The 17,824-nt window shown below is 41.9% G+C and overlaps 1 protein-coding gene across 5 annotated transcripts in view; it reads right to left on the reverse strand.

Moving 5' to 3' along the window:
* Positions 1-13,955: 13,955 nt before the first annotated feature.
* Positions 13,956-17,824, reverse strand: part of sema3b (sema domain, immunoglobulin domain (Ig), short basic domain, secreted, (semaphorin) 3B) — an 80,882-nt gene continuing 77,013 nt past the window's right edge. For all 5 annotated transcript variants that reach the window (XM_030732870.1, XM_030732871.1, XM_030732872.1 and 2 more), the window contains one exon: positions 13,956-17,588. In XM_030732870.1, coding sequence (XP_030588730.1) covers positions 17,097-17,588 — 492 coding nt within the window. In that variant the 3' untranslated portion in view covers positions 13,956-17,096. The remainder of the gene's footprint in view (positions 17,589-17,824) is intronic.

Consider the following 17,824-nt stretch of genomic DNA (forward strand, 5'->3'; position numbering starts at 1 on the left):
GGGATCAGTGCTGCATTTGGATTTTGTCTTTTCCAGATTGCCTGTATTATGTCAAAGGAAATGAACAGCCTGAGAGCACTGGCCACTTGGGTGTGTTTGATTGCTACAACAGCTGTATCTGGTAACACAGCCGGCAATCAGGTGAAGCGAAGAAGAAGAAAAAAAAGTAAATTATTTTCCCTCCCTCTCTCATATAATTCAGTATAAACTTTACTGGTATATTTTTGGATTAAAACATATTGGATAATTATCTACATAAATACACTGTATAACACAGATACAAGTACAAAAACTGATATGTACTCCAATAAATAATATTACGCACTGACACATTGTGATTTAATCAGGTTGTCCTCTTATTTTTTTAGACCTCTGTCTTTCAAAAGCCTTTCAGACCACCCAGCTGCAATGTGAAGATGCATTTTTAGATTTCAGTGAAGTTCAGTTGTGTGTTGAACTATCACATAATTTGTGTATGTAAGGTTAATCCATTATCTACTGCATGTTTATATTTGTGCGTTTGTCACAGGAAGTGTTTTTTGCTCAGAACACAGTGGTCACTCAGCTGCTTCCTTCCTGTAGGTATATTCACACCTTGATCAACAGGAAATTTTGCTTCCTACAAATGCTTGTAGAGAGATTTGTCATCAGTGCACTCAGCTTTGCATTGTGTGTTGGTGCATGAAAGTTGTTGACTTGCAAGGCTTATTTTTTTGTTTTATAGTTTTCTAGAACATGAACTGATTTTCTATATCTTTACATATTTTTATACAAACATTAGCACTGATATAAGTGAAATCGTGTCCGCTTGCTTTGATTTTTCTGTTCTGTGGTGCGGTTTAGTTTACTCTGTTATTATCAAGTTATAATTTCAAAGAACGTCTTGATTGCTATCTATTTTTTCAATTTTTCTCATTTTTTGAAAATGAAAGTGTGTGTGTGTGTTTGTTTTACATGTATTTATTAATAATCTCAGCTAAATTTAATGATTCCTTAAATTATTCTAAGACCAGGTGAGTGTATGGATAGCTGTAAAATCTTACACTCTTTCAAGTTCTCATGCGCAAAATGTCCTCTAGCACCATCTTCAGGTCAAAATTGTGATAATCCAGCATTTTTGTTTATGACCAAACACCTGGAATACAATAACTTCAGATAATCTTCATTTCAGTCAGTGTGGTGTGGTCGGTATAGGTTTTCCATATGCAGTGGAGAACAGAAGAGAACAAGCATCAATGAAAACAGATTTGACACTTATTCAGAAATAACATTACAGGAGCAGATGGGGTGGATGTGGGTTGAAAAGCAGCCTGCAGTGTGCAGGTATGTGCAGGCTAAAGCAGCTTAAATAGGGTGCTCTATATTAAAGGTCAAGTGCATGTATAGCATGGTATCACCTGACCCATCAGCTTCTGGCATCGAGCTGATCTACTGGGATTGCGCCTGAGCTTAACTTCCTGGCTTGCCTCAACCAATGCTATCCTTGACTTTTAATGCTAAAAAGTGAGAACGGAAAGGATTTTTCTTTCTTAAAGTAACTGTGTGATGTAACAGCACAGCACCCCACTTTGTCTCCATTCTGTTTGGAGGTGATTGTACTGTCTCCAGCCTCTCTAACCAAGTTGTCTTCTCAATCATAGAAGAGTTTTTTTAAAAATATATACTTGTATGTCATTTTGGAAAGCACTGGCAAATCACCTATTTCACCATTAAGGTATGTGGAATGAGCATCTCACTTAACCCCCGATTTTCCTTTATAAAGAGGTGATCAAATGAGGTGTGATTCAGGGGGGCACAGCTAACCCTTTACTGGCATAGATGATTAAATAACCTGATTTCACTCGGGGGCTATTTGACTTTGGCAGGACATATGCATTAGTCCATATATTGTCCATATACCCATTTAACAGAGTTCAGTAATACTCTGATTTTCAGTCTGCTCTCAGCTTGTACTCAGTATATGCTGGGTGGCCAGGATTAGATTACATTTTTGTTTTTTTAGTACAGTGCTGCAAGAAAATTGAAATCTTCTGACAAGAGTCATAACAGTGGATCATTTAGTGTATAATTATGTCCAAGCAGAGTAGCCTGTACTTTTGGCTAAGTGTCAGCACTTGAGCTCAAACGAGCAGCATTTTCTGAGACCTTTTTTAATAGAATCGTATCTCTAAGTGTGTCTTTGCTTATCTTTGCTTCTTGTATCCTGTCTTTCTGTCTCATGTCTTAGCCACTTGTTTTCTGTAGAAACAATTTACTGTTTGTTTGTGTTGTCAAGGTGGTAGGCTTCCACCACCACAAATCTGGCACTGGCCCGAAGTCTGTGTGTGTGTGTTTGAATGAGTGACTATGGTTATTTAGTGGGAACCATGTCTCCGTTGTGCCAACAGGCTTTCTAACTTGCTAAGGCTAATCACCAAGGTAATTACTTTTAATTAGGTTCATTAATCATTATACTTGTCAGTATGTTTTACTGTGTGTGTGTGTGTGTGTGTGTGTGTGTGTGTGTGTGTGTGTGTGTGTGTGTGTGTGTGTGTGTGAGAGAGAGAGAGAGAGAGAGAGAGAGAGAGAGAGAGAGAGAGAGAGAGAGAGAGAGAAGGAGAGAGGGAGTCATTTGTGTGGTATTTGTATTCTTGGTTCTGGACTTGGATGTTTTGTTATGGGTGTTTTTGAGGAATGCTTTGGAAGTACCTGTGCAACTGTAGCAAAATGTCAGACTGCTTCCCTGTGAGCTGCTGAACACCACCGGGGTGTCCTATGCCATGATAACTCTTTATAATATATTTATAGGTGCAGCCAAGGGAAGGGAGAGCTTTGCAGTTAGATATGAAGTGGCTAGGATGATACAAATCTGAGGCCACTGTGCTGCAGCTCAGTTTCAGGGTGTTGGCAATCTTCATGTAGCGCAACAATCCATCTTTTAAGATCCTCAGAGAGTTCTTTGCCATGTTGGAACTTTCAGTGACCAGTATGAGAGCGTGTGAGAGCTGTACTAGAAAATTGAACACACCTGCTCCCTATGCACACCTGAGACCTAGTAACACTAACGAGTCACATGACATTTTGGAGGGGAAATGACAAGCAGTGCTCAATTTGGACATTTATGGGTGTAGTCTCTTAGGGGTTTACTCACTTTTGTTGCCGCTGGTTTAAACAGTAATGGCTGTATATTGAGTTATTTTGAGGGAAGAATAAATTTACACTGTTGTATAAGCTGCACACAGACTACTTTTCATTGTGTCAAAGTGTCATTTTGTCAGTGTTGTCCCATGAAAAGATATTCTTAAATATCTGCAGAAATGTGAGGGGTGTACTCACTTTTGTGATACACTGTATGTATGTTCCCTATCTCCTCTTATGACGGGTGGACCGATCTTCATGAAACTTTGCATAAACATTCCCAAACACACTGTGAGCGCCAACATCTACACGATTCTCTCTCTTGAGCTCCCTCATCAGGCCTGGCTCCAGGGTGGGGCCCCGGTAACCCTATTCCGGGCAGGATAAACAGTTCCCTTGGTGTATCGTCCATAGGGGTGTTGGAATCACTCTTTGTCTGTCTCTCATCCCACAATCCTATATATTTATATACTACAACTATTTTTAAGTGTAATGTCAGCAAGAGAGGAAGATTATTTTCAAAGTTAAGGACTGCTCAGCAGGTGACATTTGATAAACTAGAAACTTGAAGGTTACCTATAATGTCCAAATTCATGTTAATCAATCCATCTAAGAGGCACCCAGGAGGCATTCTTGTCGAATGCCCAAACCACCTCAACTTGCTCCTTTTGATGTAGACAAGCAGCGGCTCTACTTTGAGCCTCTCCCGAATGGCTTCACTCCTCAACTCTATCTCTAATCTCTAAGGGAGAGGCCAGCCACCTCCGGTGGAAGCTCATTTCTGCCGCTTGTATTTGCAATCTTGTTCTTTCGGTCAATACCCAAAGCTTGTGAGGGTAGGGACGTAGATTCGCCAGTATGTCGACAGCTTTGCTTTAACGCTCAGCTCCCTCTTTACCATGTTGCAGCGTCTGCATCACTGCAGATGCAGCCACTTCACACTCAGCTGCAAAAAGTTCCACTGTGAGCTGGGGGCCACCACCTGATGAAACTAGCAGGATCGCATCATCTGCAAAAAGCAGAGATGAGATTCTGAGGCCACCAAACCTTCTGCCACTTGGTTACACCTAGAAATTCTGTCCATAAAAATCATGAACAGAATCAGTGACAAAGGGCAGCCCTGGCAGAGTCCAGCACCCACAGGAAACGAGTACAACTTATTGCCAGCAATACGGGCCAAGCTCTCACTGCGGTTGCACAGGGACTGAATGGCCTGCAACAATGGGCCAGACACCCCATACTCCTGTAGCACCCCCTACAAGATACCCCGAGGGACGCAGTTGAATGCCTTCTCCAAGTCCACAAACCACATGTAGACTGGATGGGCAAACTTCCATGCACACTTGAATATCCTTGAGAGGATGAAGAGCTGGTCCAGCGTTCTGCCACGAGGATGAAAACTGCATTGTTTCTCTTGAATCCTAGGTTCGACTAAAGGATGGATCCTCCTTTCCAGCACCCTGGCATAGACCTTCCTTGGGAGGTTGACGAGTGTTATCCCCCTATAGTTGGAGCACACCCTCGGGTCTCCTTTCTTAAACATGGGGACTACAACCCCAGTCTGCCAATCCAGTGGCACCTCCCCAGATCTCCACATGATGTTGCAGAGGCATGTCAACAAAGACAGCCCTACAACATCCAGAGCTTTCAGGAACTCAGGACGAATCTTGTCCACCCCAGGTGCCCTGCCACCAGGGAGTTGTTTAACCACCTCAGTGCCTTCAACCCCAGTGATGGGCCAGTCGTCCCCTTCGTCCCCAGACTCTGCTTCCACTACAGAAGGTGTGTCAGTGGGATTAAGGAGGTCCTCAAAGTAGTCCTTCCCCCACTTGACTATAGTCTCATTTGAAGTCAGCAGCGCCCCACCCGTACTACAGACCATGTGAGTAGAGCATCCTTCCTTCTGAGTAATCTGATGATTTGCCAGAATCGCTTCGAGGCTGTCCGAAAGTCTTTTTCCATGGCCTCACCAAACTCCTCCCACACCCGCGTTTTTTCTTCGGCCATTGCCCGAGCCACATTCCGCTTGGCCTGTCAGTACCAGTCAGCTACTTCCAGAGTCCCACAAGCTAACCAAGCCCAATAGGACTTGATGGCTCCCTTCACCTCTGGTGATCCCCATTTGGTTCGGGGATTACCACCACGACACCACCAGGCACCAACCACATTGCAGACACAGCTCTGAGCAACAAAGTCAACAATGGAGGTGTGAAACATGGTCCATTCAGACTCAGTGACCTCAGTCTCTCTCAAAATGCTGTCGGAGTTCTGCCGGAGGTGGGAGTTGAAGTTCTCACTTCTGCCAGGTATTCCCACCGCACCCTCACAATACGTTTATGTGCGCCGGGTCTGTCCAGCATTCCCCTCTGCCACCTGATCCAACTCACCACCAGGTGGTGATCAGTTAGTGGCTCAGCTCCTCTCTTCACCTGAGTGTCCATAACATGCAACCACAGATCTGATGATATGATTATCAATCGACCTGAGACCTAGGATGTCCTGGTGCCATGTGCACTCATGGACATCCTTATATTTGAACATGGTGTTTGTCATGGACAAACTCCAGTTTGCACAGAAGTCCAATAACAAAATACCATTCAGGTTCAGATCTGGTAGGCCGTTCCTCCCATTCATGCCCCTCCAGGTCTCACTGTCATTGCCCATGTGAGTGTTATAGTCTCCCAGCAGGATGATGGAGTTACTGGATGGATCACCCTCAAGCCCCCCGTCCAATGACTCTAAGAAGATTGGGTACTCTGAACTGTCATTTGGCGCATAAACGCAAACAACAGTCAGTACCCATTCCCCGGCCTGAAGGCGCAGGGAAGCCACCCTCTCGTCTACCGGTGAAAACTCCAATGTACAGGCAGCAACCTGAGGGGATACAAGAATATCCACCCTAGCTCTCCGCCTCTCGCCAAGGGCAACTCCAGACTGGAACAGAGTCCAGCCCCTCTCCAGGAGACTGGTTCCAGAGCCCAGGCCATGCGTTGAGGTGAGCCTGACTATATCTAGCCGGTATCTCTCAACCTCACGCACTAGCTCCGGCTCCTTCCCCACCAGAGAGGTGACATTCCATGTCCGAATAGCCAGTCTCGATAAATCGGGATTGGTCCACCAGGGCCTCTGCCCTTGGCCACCGCCCAACACACACTCCACCCAACAACCTATGACACCTCCTGCGGGTGGTGGGCCTACAGGAGGGCGAGCCCATGAGCTCCATCCCCAGGACTGGCTCCAGGGCGGGGTCCTGGTAAACCTATCCCAGGCAGGGTAAACAGTTCCCTGGGTGACACTTCCAGAGGGGTCTTCAGAATTGCTCTTTGTATGGCCCCTCATCCATGAATTGCCACCTTATTGTGGTGGAGGTGTTTGTGTCCCAGTGATCCCAGGAGCTATGTTGTCCGGGGGCTTGTCCCCCTGGTAGGGTCTCTCATGGCAAATTGGTCCTGGGTGACGGGCCAGACAAAACAAGCCATCTTCATTTTTTATTTTTTCTACAACAAGCCCCTTTTCTTGTTTATCATTTATTTACTGCTACAAGGATCCCCCTTTATTTGTTCAATGAGCCCCTTTTGTAGTTTGTTATTACTACAAGGAGTCACCTTTATTTATTTTTTTTACTTATTTAAAAAAGCCACTTTAATTTTATGTTATTTTGACATGTTGTCCCCTTGTTTGTTATTTCTGTCATGGTTCCCCGGAGCCATGGACCCCTCCTTCCTTCCTTCCCTTCCTTCCTCTGGTTCTCTGGCTCTCCTGCTCTGAGATACTTGTGTGATGTGGTCAGGGGCTGCAGCATCCTGGTTGTGACACCTGTGTGTCATTGCCTCATCAATCACATGACTTAAAGACTGGCTTTTCCACCACTCATTGCTAGATCATCTAGCTTGCTTCTTTATGTGAGTCACGCTGATTTCTTCTCTTCCAGGAATCCTTCATTGTGTTGCCCTCCAGTTTTCTGTCTCGCTGGAACTTTATGTCATGGGTTTATTTAAGTCTGAACTTTTCTGTAACTCACCCTAGAGTCACATGCTATAAGTACCTGGGTGTTCATCTAAACAATAAACTGGACTGGTCAGACAACACCAATGCACTTTATAAGAGAGGTCAGAGCAGGCTCTACCTGCTCAGGAGATTTAAGTCCTTTGGAGTGCAGGGGGCACTCCTGAAAACTTTGTATGACTCTGTGGTGGCATCAGCTCTTTTTTACAGTGTGGTGTGTTGGGGGAGCAGTATGGCTGCTGCTGACAGGAAGAGACTAGATAGGCTCATCAAGAAGGCCAGTTCTGTCCTGGGCTGCTCCCTGGACACTGTGGAGGTGGTGACAGAGAGGAGGATGAAAAGAAGGTTGTACTCTATGCTGTCAAATGACTCCCACCCCATGTATGGAACTGTGACAGCCTTGAGTAGCTCCATCAGTGACAGACTGTTGCACCCCAAATGTTTGGTCACATTGTCTATATTGTCTATATTGTCTATACTGATCACAGTCTTTACATTGTCTATACTGTCTATACTGTACATAGTGTATACAGTTTTTTATTTGTATATTCTGTATTTGTATTTTCTTATTTATTTTTATCTTTTCATACTTTCTTATTGTGTTTTCTTATTGTGTTTATAGTATCTATTGTGTCTCTGTATAATAGCTTGCCGCTACTACACTGAAATTTCCCCATTGTGGGACAAATAGGGATTTTCTAAAGAAAATTTTATTTTCTAAAGTAAGCTACAGACTAGTTCTCCTCCTTCAACTTACCTGCCTGCCCACTATTCCAAATCCAGAACTGCAGTTAAATATACTTTATTCAGCTCAGACTTTGTGAACAACCCATTTGAACTGGGTCTGAGTTTGCCTTGTGCTCTTTCTGTTCATCTGCTGTCATAGCAGAACAGTCTCGCCAGACTACAGAGCCTGCACACTCTCTTGCTATTCAAAATGGCTTGGCTAATCAACGATCCATACCTGGCTGTCACGATTAGATTTTTGCATTCACTTATGGATCTGAATCAGACACTTAAACAGCTTACCCAGTTAACATGTTGCAGGTAGTTTCAGGTAATCACAAAGTATAGAGCTTTATTTGTTCTCTTGATCACAGAATCCCATAGTCATGGTTAAAGCTTCACAATCCAACTTTTGACTAGGTTGGCTAGGCAGGCGGAGGCATGGAGGAACTTCTGTGTTTCTACCTGTTTATTCTGCTCTGCCTTCTGCACCAGGTGTGCCATGGCCCTGGGCTTTAGACCCAAGGTCCTTTTTTTTTTTGTAAGAATTCTCTATTTGTTTTTTTTTGTTGTTGTTGTTGTTGGGGGGGTTTTTTTGGAGCTCTTACTTATGAGTGTGTATTGAGTCTTTAGTTCTTACCTTTATCTGGTCTTTTAGTTACTTTCTGTTTTACTTTGACAGCAGTTGTTCATCTTCCCCCTGAATCATTACCTTAATTGTCTTCAGCTGCATTCCCACCTGTTACTTATCCCCTCATTTGGATTTCCTGCTTCTGCACTGTAAATGTTTTGGACTTTGTGTAACCTTGTGAATTTTCAGCCTTAAAGCTGTATTTTGAGTTTACTCCCTGTCTCACGAGTCCTCCCTTTGGGTCCACGGTCTGTCTGCTACATAGCTGTTCCTTGATAAGCTGTTCCTCTTTCTACTGAACCCCCAGCTGATCTCACACTCATTCCTGAAGAATACCAGTTGGTGGGGTATCTCTGTTACCTAGTGCTCCTCTTCCTACTAGCCACTCATGTAACCTGTCAAAACCTGACAGAGACACAGTGGAAAAATACGTTAGGGAGTTGCTAGCTGCAGCTGATTTTTCTTTGTAGAGACTAGATTACTGGTGCCATGGTTCCTGGGTCTTATACCCAGGATTTGAGGTTTGTTTGTTTGTTTATGTGATATTCAGGGGTTCTCTGACTTTGTATTGTTTATAGTTTAGTTTTTTTTTTTCATTCCTGTTCTCTCAGGCTTGTTTTTGTCAAGTTTACATGTGTAGGTGTGTTAATTGTTACTTTCCATTTTTCTGTGTGGAAAGCTTTACTTATTCCTGGCTGATGTCCAGCCCATCTACTTTTCAGTTTGTAGTTATATTTGGAAGGCCTCAGCAATAAAGGTGGTTACATCTAATCCTGCTCCCAGGACCTCTTATAACCTCGTATGCATTAAAAAGGGGGATGAATGGAAGACGGCTTTCAATATTCAACCTTGGACGCTGTGAATTTCTGGTTATGCCTTTTGGACTAACAAATGTGTCGACACTTTTTCAGGTCACAGTAAGCAGTGTTCTCAGGAACTATTTCAATCTTTTTGCATTTGCGTAATTGGATTTTTTCCCCCAAAGACCTGGAGGAACACAAATGACATGCCAGAAGAGTGCTTCCAAGACTATTTAAAAATAAGCTACATACAAAGGCTGAAAAAAAAAAAAGTTTCATGGATCGTGTTTCTTTCCTGGGTTTATATTCTGGAAAGTGGGCAGGTGAAGACCAATCCCAAACAAATCAGTGATTAACTAACCCACTCCTAAGTCATGCAGATGGCTTAAAAGTTTGTTGGGGTTTTCTAATTTCTACAAGAGGTTCATTAAAGGCTACAGTAAGATTGTAGCACCTAAAGAGTCCTTTGTTTGGGCCCCAGAAACAAAGGCAGCTTTTAAGTGTCTCAAGGCTTCAACTTCTGTGTTTGTTCAGCCTGACCCCAGTCTACAGGTTATTCTTGAAGTTGGCACTTTCTCAGCCACCTGTTGGTCTGCTTTTACTTCTGCCCACCCCGAGTAGACCAGGGTTGTACATTGCTGTTGATTTTGTTACTAGTCTCCCTAAGCCTGGCAGTAACACATTCATTCTTACAATAGCTGCTTCCTTTTCAAAGGCAGTTCATTTTATAGCCCTCCCTAAACTGCCCACTGCCCTGGAGACTGTCAGGCTCCCAATACAGCATGTGTTCTGTCTCCATGGCACACATATTTCAGGGTTTCACCCAAAGAGTAACAGACAAACTGAACAAGCACATCAAGTATTAGAGGTACTGTAGCCTTATGTTGTCACCTGAAGTTTCACTTTTCTGTAAACAAATGTGACACCATCTTATTTACTGTGTGCAGTATTTTTTTGGATTTCTTTTGTGAGTTTGTGTCAGTATTCACTGTAATAGACAGTTTCAAATATTTCTCCTATAACACTAGAGAGCTGTGTCATGTAGTTTTATCCACTCACTTACTTTTAGATGAAAATATGTAGTTTTTATTATTATTTAAAGTATGCTATGAGATCACTAATGCACTGAATTCTATATGATCTCTTTAGCATGGTATTGAATGACACTGGAAAGCCTTCTCTATACTTATTTACTGCTGTGACAAATTGAATGTAAACATAATATGGAGGTCATTAGTTTGCGTGTGTTGGAGTCTCAGTGATATCCTGTTTCATACAGAGGTCACTGTGTGCCAGCTTCCATTCACTCTATCATGATACATTCAGATATGGAAATACAGTACTGTGAAAGTCTTGAGTCACCCCTCGTTCCTTTATAATTCACTAGGAAAATGGGAAACAGGCATGGCAATGTATTGAAATGTGAAAACATGCTTAGAAATACAGTATAAAAGGCAAAACCAGTTTGCACAAGTCTACCAAGCTTGGAAGTCAATATTTGGTTTATTTGGCCTTAGTTTATTTGGCCTGAACTCTCTCAGGCTGCTTTCTCGTCATTTCTTTATGTAATCTTCAGGAGTAGTTCTTTCTTAAAAGAAATTCAAAGCTTTTGTTTGGATGTTGGTGGCCTTTTGTTCTGTTCTCTCTTAAAATGATCCCACACTGCTTCAATAATTTTGAGGTGTGGGCTCTGAGGAGACCAATCCATGACTGAGCATTCAGTTGTATGGCTTTCTCTCCGGGTATGTTTTTATTACATCGACAGTGTGCTTGGGATCACTGTTGTGCTGAAAAACGAAGTTGTTGCCACATGATGTTGGGCAGTGAATCAAAATCTAGACACTCACTGTTGTAGCTCTCTCGGCCACCTCAGTACACAATACTGATGATTTGAACCAAATATTTCAAATGTAGATTCACCACTCCGTGAGCCCTGCTGATATTGCTTTGCAATCCAGTTCTTGTGTAATTTTGGCATTCCTCAGTCTTTCTCCCTGCTTTACGTTCTTCCTTCCCTTCCACTGAGACCATTTCTGATGAGGCTTCAATGAACAGAAAGCCCAGCTGCATCTCTCCTGTGTTTCTTAAGGACATAACTTTCAGATCCTGTTCATCTGTTACAGATTTTTCTTTTAGGGGCACACTGCACAGCATAGCAAGAGATTACAGGTTTTCAGGTATAGTTCTTTGGGAATCACCTTGTTGGTGCAAAAACACTATTTTAAGATAACTGTTATCTTTGACTTTGTTTATAGATTTAATTAAAGAAATGGGAACAAATGATGTGCTTTTGCAACAGGCTGCTAGTAACAAAATGCCTGAAGATGCATTTTAAAACTGGTTCTTTGTGTAGACACAATACTGGTTCAACCCTTGAGTTAGGTGCCTTTGTATGCTTGAATGAGTCATAGGTCACTGTTAGGCAGCTCAACAAGACAAAAAAAAAACCCAAAACATTCGTCTGAAAATGACGATGCACAGGAACTGGACTAAAAAGGAGTTAAAAAGCAGCCAAAGAAAAACTTTGAAAGACTACAGAACTATTGCTCAAGGCCACTTTAAAAAATTATGACACTCCAGCGCCTCGGAAGCAAAATATAAAGAAACGAGGGGTGACTTTTGCACAATACTGTTTTCCTAACTAGAGAGAGGCACAGAGCCAATGACTGAGACACATGCAGATAGCTTTCTAATTGTGAATCTTTATCATAATACCTATTAGAAACACCCAGATTAGTACAGACCACTGCACCCCACAAGGCATTTTTTTGGTTACGTCATTTAAAAAGACTTGATCAAAATTCTTACCTGCTGCTTCATTAGTGAAGCAGCAAATAAGAAAAGATGGTCACTTATGTTAAAAACTTTAACACAAGTGAGCTTCTTTTAAAACATCTTCAAATGTGTAGTCAAACTCTTTACTCACAAAGCTACAAGTCAAAGAGCACATAAACAGGCACAGAGGGGTAAATGGGACCCAGTAAAATCATTATACCTCAATTATAACCGAACAGAGCAGTGCAGTCCTGTTTTAAAACATGCAGAATAATGCAGCCCATTGAACGCACTGGGGAACTAATGGGTTGCCAGTTTGAGTAACATGGACCCAATTTAGCTTCCTATGTGTTTATGACTGGTGACCACATGCTGCATTTGTGTTGTGTTTAAAAACTTTAACATATGTTTTTCATGCATAAAGGAATGGAAGTGGTCTTACTCATTTCTTTGTGTGTGGTGTGTGTTGTCCCAGTGTGGATGTGTGTCCTTGTTCCCAGTGTTCACAGGCAATGGGAATATCATGACGATATTAGGATGAAGAATGTGGTTCTTAATGTTAAAGATGGAGATGTTGTTTAACAGTAAGAGAGGGAGGGCTACAGATGGTTAAACGAATAAAATGTCAATTTACATGCATTACTTTGCATCTCCTTTTTTTTTAATTGCCACTTAGGACATGCTTCCCCCTATCTGTACTAAATCTAATCCTCTCTTCAGGAGATGAGTTCACTGTTACACATAAACAAAGCTACACAGTTAGTAACTATGACAAAAAGTTTTCTTCTTTTACACTGATCCCTTTTAGGGGTCGTCACAGCTGCCTCCATCTCACTCCACCATCTTGTCCATCCTGGTCATGCTCAACAAAAATTTCAGCATCTTCAACTCTGCCACCTCCACCTCGGCCTCGTGTCTTCTTGTTAGTGCTTCTGTCTCTAAACATACATCATAGCAGGTCTTACTACCATCTTGTAAACCTTCCCTTTCATGCCTGTTCAGGTTCAGTTCAGGTTTTGGCAGTGGGATTTCCTGTGATGTATTTTTTGGTTCTGGATTTTTTAGGATTAACACTGTTTCCATATGTTTTACTACATAAAACATCAGCTTTCAGCTTTTCCAGTGTCCAGCCGTGATTCTCAGCACTGCAGTAGTGACATTATACAGCCTTGAGAAAATTATAGTTCTTACACTGCCACCATGTGGTTAAAACACAGATGATGATCCAGCTCTAGTAAATGAAAAGTTTAAGTTTTTAAAATTTGTTTAATTTTAATACATTTTTTAGATTAAATAATTTGAAGATGACTCAATATTTGAAATTTTCAAATAAATGTGTTTGTAAGCATGTTTCTTTGTTTTTCCTGTTTAAGTATTTTTTTTTAATTGAAATATTCTGAGGGGCAGCACGGTGGCGTGTTGGTTAGCACTGCTGGCTCACAGCTGGAATAACATCTAGAAGGCCTGGATTCGATTTCATCTTGGCCCAGGCCTCTCGCTGTGTGGAGTTTGCATGTTCTCCCCATGCCTGCACGGGTTTCCTCCGAGTACTCCAGTTTCCTCCCACAATCCAAAGACTGTGGGAGGAAACCAATTAATTAGGTTAATTGGTCATTCTAAATTGCCCATAGGTGTGAATGGTTGCCTGTGTTTCTGTGTTAGCCCTGCGACAGGCTGGTGACCTGGCGACCCCCCCCCCTCGTGACCCTGAACTGGATAAGTGGAAGAGAATGGATGGATGGATTATCATTCTGAGGCACTGATAAGTTAGAAGTAATTTAATGTTATGTTGTTTTAAGTGCATTAATAACAGTTATGTGCTGCTGGGAAGTAGCAATACAGCAAATTTGTAACACCTCACTAAATACATATTCTGATAATTAAACAGGAGTGACTACAAGTGAATCTTGAAGTAACTGCATATTTTTATTGTGTTAATGAAAAAAAACAACCCGACATGACATTTCACAAAGACCTGGGAGTTTTACAGTGCACCACATTAACTTTGGCCTTCGACCTTTGAACTTTCATCTATTGACCACTCTACAAACAGCTGTTTTTTTTTCCATTATATACAGAGCTCTGCTTTCCCCCAAGACTTTCTCTCTCACACACACACACACACACGCATGCACGCATAAAACAGAAGCACACAATTCACACGCCCTCACATATACACACACAAGCTTCTCCTTGTGAGCTGTTAAACAGGGGTGCGTCATATGGCATGGGATACGACAGGAGTGTTTGATTGGAGGACTGCGTGAACAACAAAGACTAACTGGACACTCTCTTTTGGGAAGATGTAATGTACAAAAATGTTGAGGATGAGTAATTTTAAGCAGAACACGAACAACACAGATGTAAATCTACATGTATAGGAAAAATAAAAATCCACCACAACATATCAGCTTATCTTTGCACATAAATACACAGGAATAATAATAATAATAATATTCTACATTGTGCTTTCTTTCCCTCTCTCTTTCTTGCCACCACACCATTGTCAAATGCGTTAACCACTAACACTGGTCATGCAATTTCAAGCACAAAACAACAGCTGGATGAAAAGGAATACTCAGGCAAGTTTGACATCACTACCAATGTTAAAAAAAAAATCATTTTTGAAAGGAATAAAAATCCCTATTGAGTTAAATATTAGCATGATTTAAGAAATTCTGTGGTGAAAAAGCAGGCATTGCTGCTCCTGCATTGAAAAAGTTTAATTTTTTTAAATGCAGCAAATCCTCTCTACCTGGATGTGGTGTCAAAATGCAGAGTGTCCCTTTTACAGGCGTCAGTCGGTTCAGTTTAACGAGTTAATTACATCTCTATAAAGAAGGAATATAAATAACAGCAACAATGAGTCCACACATCAAAAATCCACTCACGGGTCTAGTTTACGCCACCTAGTTTTAGCGGGGAGTTTGGGAATGAATTAACTCACCAAACCCAATCTGACCAGTTTCTTTCAAACCGTGATATATTGAGGCAGAAACATAAATAGACCATAAAGTCATCATGAAAGTCAGACTGAACGCAAAAGAAATGCATGGTTTATTTTACAAGGCCAGCCAGTTTCACTTTCTTTCATGTGGATAGGCTATGATATATTAAACTATCGTACCACAGGTAGGCTTCATCTGAGCCCGTACACACAATGGACACTAGGGGCAGGGCTACACACACAATGTTAGCACAGACAACCAACAAACAAAGATTTCTATACAGATAATACACAGAGATTAGACTAAGACATGAAAAGGAAGACCTTATAGTACTAACTGTCCATTATGTAGGGATGACATCATTAAGCAGCAGAAATTAGTGATACTAATGACTGTAACACTAAATTGGGAAGTGATTACAACAGTGTAAAGAGTCAGAACTGTTTTTCTTTTCTGTTGCAGTGAAGATGCATCGTGGGTCGGTGAACAGCTTTCCGTGCATTTTACTGTGCTGAATGAAGAATCTGTGACTCGCTTAATTTAAATCTTTGCATAACTATTTAAAACAAACAATATATGCAAGAACAGTGTAAAACAAATGAAGTACCGCTTAGAATACAAAAAAAAAAAAATCATAGACTCACTCATAAATATCATGCTAATATATATACTGCAATGTAGCCCAGAAACACAGGTTGTCATATTTGAAGTCCGCTAATATCTTTCCTCTTCCTCTTCATCCTGCTCGCCATATTAATGCATCTCACCCAAACCAAACCGCCATCATTTCTTTTTAATGTTAATGCACAAAATGTTTGAATGCAGCAAATGTTTAGCCTTTGGAGTGAGGGTTTTGGATCATGTCAAAGCTCTTCTTCCAGTCCTTCTTGTATTTGTAGACATAACAGAGGCCAGATAAAACTTTTAGATGTATTAATTTGCTTTCAGGCTGATTTCTTTGTGCTCCATCTTTTGTCTTTGCACTGTAAACAGCTAATCTTTCTTTTTTCCATATCATGGAATTCAAGTAGATTTTTCTCTACTCTTTCTACAGTGGTTCAAACCAGTATGTAAAGCAATATGTATAATCATATCTGGACTACTCTCTAACTATGACCACCTGCATTGCATTGTGTAATTTAGTTTGCTGTGACATGCCTCAACTTGCCTGAGGAAACTGCTAAAAGGAAAACCAAAACAAAAAAGAAACAATATAATGTAACCAGTTTTTTTTTTTTACCGTGATGATCTGCTCCACAGGGTGCCCAAAGCTGCTGGCATCACTTTCTTTTGTGACTGCTTGGAAAAGTGAGGTTATTATGTGTGTACTTCCTATGTACAGCACCACAGGAAGTTCATCTGTTTGTATAAATAAGTAGCAATTTTTATCTGCCTGTGCAATTCAACATAAATAGTCGTGTGTTTCCAGTCACATTTTTGTATATTCCAGTTGCTCCATTAGCTTCCCACTGGGCAGAACACTCGAGTCCACACTTTTGCTACGCTGGCATGAAATCTTCAGGTCAGAAATGCCATTTGGAGAGTTCATCCAAAACTTTGGGGTTACATTTGTTTATGTGGTGTAGTCCAGGAAAACTGTGTGCACATTGTGACCCACTAACTACACACAATGTGCAATTGGCTTGTAGCAGGCAATTTAAGATGTGGTCATCCTGTGCTGTGAACCCACCTTCCATATACTGACAGTGGTGAAGGGAATGACAGGTCAGTGAGTTTATTACCCACAGATCAATGTGTGTTTACTCCCATGTATCTGCTAGTAAACTGACTAATCTAGTGGAACTATGTAAAGGGATCGTGCAGAATCAGTTTGAGCAGTAAGGCAGCACATGCAGGGACTGGCCAGTGGGATGAGGACTCAGGGGCTGGGCTACCATATAGTGGGGGCATCCATAGATAAATATACACAATAGAGGAGGTGCTGTGTGTCCATGTGTGTATGTGTGTGCTTATGTGGGTGTATCTGTATGCGTGAACACCTCCAGGAGTTCTTGGTCTCTCAGTCTCTGTCATTCTCCTGCTTTCTTCTTGAGTCAGTCATTCTTTTCTTGCTCTCCTTCTTTCTCTGCATCGTTACTCTCCTGCACTGCGTGGCGAACGAGGGTTTGGTTTCCCGTCGTGGGTCCGACGGTTCCTCCCCTTCCTTATCTCCTGAAGATGCTTCCATTTCTTGTTAGTTGGACGGACAGCAGGACGCAGAGGTGTGACATCCTTACCAACCTGGTCACCATCGGTGTTCCTGCGTGCCCAAACCTGCTCGCAAATCTGGTCAACTGTGCTTAGGTTAGGATGGTCCACCAGCTGCATAAAGTCCCGGTACCAAAGCTTCTGATTGGTCATTGGGGGTCCACCTCCGCTGCGGGGGTCTAATCGAACAGGTGCATCAGAAGGTAGATTGGAGACAAAGGAAGATGTTGAAGGTACAAGTTCTAAAGTGATGCCGAGTAAGGTTTGGCTGAAGCCATGCTCCATTGCATGGCACTGGTAGATGCCAATATCTCTTTTTAGGACACGACGAATCAGAAGACCTCTGTCTGTCTGGAGGATGCGCTCATCTAGATGTACCTGAAAACCAAAAGATTTGACTTAAATCATGAGGAGAAACGAGATGTTTCAGCACCGCCTTTGACAAGTCAAGTTCCATAACTGTAAAGGTGCTATTGACTAGTAACTTTAATTCATAATTAGTTCATTTATAGAGTTTGATTTCTGATCTGATGACGTACACGTCACATTTTCATGACCTATAAACACAGCTATATACTTTTCTAACTTCTCGGCCATCTTCCAGAATCAACCCT

This window comes from Archocentrus centrarchus, chromosome 7 (assembly GCF_007364275.1).
Source record: "Archocentrus centrarchus isolate MPI-CPG fArcCen1 chromosome 7, fArcCen1, whole genome shotgun sequence".
Classification (NCBI taxonomy): Eukaryota; Metazoa; Chordata; class Actinopteri; order Cichliformes; family Cichlidae; genus Archocentrus; species Archocentrus centrarchus.